At 53.8% G+C, this 4,904-nt stretch overlaps 1 protein-coding gene across 1 annotated transcript in view; it reads right to left on the bottom strand.

Moving 5' to 3' along the window:
* The window catches only part of CFAP77 (cilia and flagella associated protein 77), a 127,143-nt gene extending 125,835 nt beyond the window's left edge, over window positions 1-1,308 (bottom strand). Inside the window, exon 1 of the mRNA XM_040632108.1 lies at window positions 1,255-1,308. Within this exon, the coding sequence (XP_040488042.1) occupies window positions 1,255-1,308 (54 nt within the window). The remainder of the gene's footprint in view (window positions 1-1,254) is intronic.
* Between the last annotated feature and the right edge of the window lie 3,596 nt (window positions 1,309-4,904).

The raw sequence follows: 4,904 nt of genomic DNA, 5'->3' as shown, positions 1-4,904 counted from the left end.
GGTGCTAGTGTGATAAGCCAGTTTCCCCCCAACCCCGTCCCCGCGGTGGGGGGTGCCAGGAACAAAGTTTGGGGAAAGCAAGAGGAGAGAGTCAATGTTTTCATAGGAGCCAGTGAACTCAGCTAATTCTAGCACGATGTTAAGAAAGCCCAGGTTCCCTGAACCAAAACAAACAAACAAAACCCCCCACAAAACAACAACAAAAACCGCTGGGCTCTAATGCACCGGCGTTCAGATACTTTGTTACTGAATCCATGGTTACCAGCTGCTCCTTCCACTTCTGGCACCCCGGGCAGAGTGCGCATTTTTGAGAGTACACTGCCCCCCAGTGGCACAAGATAAACTTGCTCCCTGCCCAGCTCCCGAGGGCCAAACCTCAACTTGGCTTTTCTTGTGGCCCCGGGAAGGTGCGGCGATGCCACTCCAGCCTTGGGTGATCACCAGTCCCGGACCCTCGGAAGTGAGGGAGGGTGCAACAAAAGGGGGGACGGTCTAGTTAAGAAACCGCAGCTCCCTCCCTCGTTCATGCCTGCGAGCCCGCTCGGGCAGAGTTTCCGGCTCTTTCCTCTTAGGGCTGTAATTCTGGGTAAGAGTATGATTGGACGCAAATAACCTTGGGAAGTGATGCTCCCAGGAGAGATGCAGAGCACTCGCTGCATCGTAGCAGCCCGGGCGTGCAGAGAAAGGCGGGAGGCGGCCTGCACCCCGAGAGGGCTGGCAGCTGGCGAATAAGGACGTAGTCTGGGCGCGTGTTCCCTGTCGGTCACCCTGGGGGTTCACCGGCGGGCTCCCGGGTAAACAGCAGCAGCCAACCCTGCGGGCTCACCGCGTGTCCGGCGCTGTGCCAGGGGCCCCTAGTCAACCTTCCCCATCACTCCCTCTGATGAGCGCCATTATCATCCCACTTTGAGGATTAGGAAACTGAGGCGCAGAAAGGCGACGCGACCTGCCCGGGACCGCACAGAGATCCAGGTCTGTCTGGACCAGGGCGGGAGCTTGCCACACTGCGCTAGGTCCGCGGAGGCTCTGGGGCCGGGGCTTGGCGGCAGAATCCCCGGCAGCGCGGATGCCCAGCGAGGGGGCGAGCGCCGAGGGGTGGCGGGCGTGGGGGCGGCTCACCTTGACGATGAGCGGGTTCTGAAACATGGAATCCCGCACGACTCCCAGCCTCTCGTTCTCCATGCCGGGTCGGATGTCGGCCACGGTCAGGGGCCGCCGCGGGGGCGGGCAGATCTGGCTGACCGTGCGGCGCACCGGCTGCTTCTTCCATCGCCGGGGGTCCTGGCGTGAGCTCTGGGCCTCTGGCATCCCGAGGAGGTTGCGGGAGGTCCGCGGGCTGGCTGGAGCCGGCGCGCTTCCCTGCTGGCGAAGGGGGGCGCAGAGCTCCGAGGGGCCCACCGCCAGTTCCGGGCCGCACCACCTGGGGCCCCGGGGTGGGCCCCAGACGCCCGGCCTCCTCCGGAGCGGGGAGCACCCGCCTCGCGCCGCGCCCTCCTTGCAAGGAGCCCGAAAGCCCTACATAAGCCCCTCTGGCTCCTCAGAGCAACTTCTGGGCACCGCCCTGCGGATTGGGAACGGACAGAAAATCAAGACCACCCCTTGAGGGAGAATGGAATTGTCTGTCTCCATGGCGACGGGACGCCAACGGCGCCGGGGCTGCGGGCCCGGTTTTCTTTTTTGAAACTATTGGTGGCCACCAAAGTGGACCTGGTTAGAGTTTTCTTAAATAGATATGAGAAAAACCCAAGAATCGCCACTAGGTTGTGTTAAAAGCAACGGGACTCTAGAAGGCCGTTTACACTTGACTTCTGAGGCAAAGAGACCTCCTTCCACCCAACCCACTCCACTCAGGGCCCCTTATCATTCTCCTACCCTCTACACACACACACACACACACACACACACACACACACACACACACACACACACACACTGGGCTAGAGCGCTGAAGTTTTCATGATGAAATAGAGATCTGTATATGCTTGATGTTTCTACTAATCGGCTTGGGTGGTCTTGTATCAGTCACCCTCTTGGCTCCTCAGTTTTTCCTCCTGTGAAATGGGTGAGGAGGAGAGTCTAGACTTGAATGAGATCAGTGGTACCCAACTTTGTGCAACAGAATGGAGGGAAATGGAAAAATACAGACCCACTGACTTAGAATATCTGGAAATGGGATCTGGGAATCTGCATTTAAAAAAAAAAAAGTCCCTCCCCTTTGGACTTTTTAAAGATTTTTGACAAAGTTCAAAACTACAGAATAGTTGAAAAAAAGAATACAGTGAGAACCCATATGGATTTCATCCAGATTCACCAGGCACAGACACACATCGATCATCTTGAAAACAGCTGTTGACAGCTTCGTATTTGACCCTTAACACCAGCTTATATCTATCCGCCAAGAACGGGACATTCTCATATTACTACAGTGTCATTATCATGTCCATGAATCTTAATATGACGTAATAGCAGCACCTGATGTCTGTATACCAAGTTGGGAATCCGCACATTTTAAAAGCTTCCCAGGAGATTGGCACAGTGCTTTTGGAACCACTGGATGATCTCTAGTCCCTTCTAGTTCCAGCCTTTTGTGGGTTCGTTCACCCCTCATCATCTTCATTAAAAGTGCAAATACCCACAAGGCTCTGGGACTGGAGCAGCTGTTGGGTGGTGATGGCGTGTGATGTGATATGTACTTATGATTTCTCCAGGCTGCTTCACTTCCAGACTTTCAAAGAAATACAGGTTGTGCACTTTTTTAAAAAGATTTTATTTATTTATTGGACAGAGAGAGACACAGCGAGAGAGGGAACACCAGCAGGGGAAGTGGGCCTGGGATCATGACCTGAAGACATGGCCGAAGACAGACGCTTAATGACTGAGCCACCCAGGCACCCCCAGGTTGTGCACTTTTAATCAAATCTGCTTGGCAGCTCACACAGAGGAAGTCAGGTGGTAGGTGTAGGTGATGTGGGAAACAAAGGCAAGAAAATTTAAATTTCCTTATTACCTACAGCCCACCGACGAGTCCTTGAAACAGGCAGAGTGACCTTCCTCTAGGAACTCAGCTGCCTTAACGTTAATTCTTTGTTAAGGGCAAAAAGCAATCTCAGCCCGACCCCCAGGATCCTGTAAGTCTCCTTTAACATATAAAAATTCCTTTGGAGGGGCGCCTGGATGGCTCAGTCTGTTGAGCGTCTGCCTTTGGCTCAGGTCGTGATCCCAGGGTCCTGGGACCCAGTCCTGCATTGGGCTCCTTGCTCAGCGGGGAGCCTGCTTCCCCCTCTGCCTGCTGCTCCCCGTTTGTGCTCGCGCACAGGCGCGCGCTCTCTGACAAATAAATCTTTTTTAAAAATTCCTTTGGAGGGGTGCCTGGGTGGTGCAGTCGTTAAGCGTCTGCCTTCGGCTCAGGGCGTGATCCCAGCGTTCTGGGATCGGGCCCCACATCAGGCTCCTCTGCTAGGAGCCTGCTTCTTCCTCTCCCACTCCCCCTGCTTGTGTTCCCTCTCTCACTGGCTGTCTCTGTCAAATAAATAAATAAAATCTATAAAAAAAATTCCTTTGTAAACTTCCTTTATCTCTACCCTCAAAGATATATGTTTGCACACATCCCCCAAGCATATGATCCACCAATATACATCTGAAGGGTTTCGTGACTAAGGTTTTATTAGACAGTAGTAAATGACCTTTTCCTAACAGCAGCTAGCCCCCTCAAGGTCCTGGAAACTTTGCTTCCAAAGTTCCCTAGAGACTTACACTATCCCTAACCCCCTCCCAACTTGAAAGTATATAATCTGCCACTCCTCATGACCCCAGTGCAGCTCTTTCTGCCCACAGGTCCTGTCCTCTGCTTTAATAAAAACCACTTTTTTTTTTCCACCAAAGACATCTCAAGAATTCTTTCTTGGCGGTGGGCTCGGACCCCCAACCTGTTTCCTACGCCACAGGGAGGGGCAGGATAGTGAAGTAGTGGTGAGAGCACAGGTTTGAATCCTGCCTGGGCCACGTAAGTCCCCTTGGACAAGTTACGTTAAGCCCTAGTTTTCTCATTCAGAGGGTGCGGCTCTCAACACCTAATAAAGATAATCCTACAACACCCACACGGACTTGTTAGAGGATTCTGTGAAAAAACTAGTTGCCAATATGGTTATGTTCACAATTCAACGAGTCTAAAAGTTTGAGAGGTTTATATACCTGCCTCCACTTAAAAACTTCACTTTGAATCATAAGCCAAGTTTCTTCAGGGAGCTGTTGAAATGGGAGGACTGGACGACAAGGCTCTTTCTAGCTTCATGTAAGCTTAGCCCAGCGGCCTCTGTCCACCTCTGTCTTCAACGTCTACCACTCTCCCCTGCATTCACTCCGCTCCGGCGGCCCTGGCCGGCTTCCAGTTCCTGCAGCGACCAAGTGCAGGGCCTTGACCCTTGCTTCCAGCCTGAACGATCTTCCATCTAGATTTCTGCTCGCCGTCTCCGGTTACAACTCGGCTCAAATGTTACTCCTCGAAGAGCCTGCCCTTCCATCTACAGTGGCCCTCGCTGTCCGCCGTCACTCTCCGGCACAGTCCGTTTTTCTTTTTCCTTCTCCTAGCAGGATCACCTGACATGATCTTGGTTGATGTGTTATGTCGCCCTCAGGTCATGGACCTCACCGCCTGGTTCACTCCCGGACTAGAACAGAGCTCCGCAAAAACGTGACTAAATGGAGCGCACGCGCGAGCTAGGAGGCCAGGCGGGGACTTCTGTCCCCTCTCTCAGTTTTGGGATCACTGTCTACCCCACCCTCACTCCCCTCCCAGACGACCCCGGAACGAAACCCAAGGGCTACTACGCCTGCGTCAAGTCGCGGCGGCGGGCGTGTTGCCATGGCAGCGTGACGCCGAGGCGGAGCCGGAAGCGACGCACGGC

This window comes from Ursus maritimus, unplaced genomic scaffold (genome assembly GCF_017311325.1).
Source record: "Ursus maritimus isolate PB19 unplaced genomic scaffold, ASM1731132v1 scaffold_17, whole genome shotgun sequence".
Taxonomy (NCBI): Eukaryota; Metazoa; Chordata; class Mammalia; order Carnivora; family Ursidae; genus Ursus; species Ursus maritimus.
Note: the sequence above shows the minus strand (reverse complement) of the source record. Positions and strands in the feature narration are given on the sequence as shown.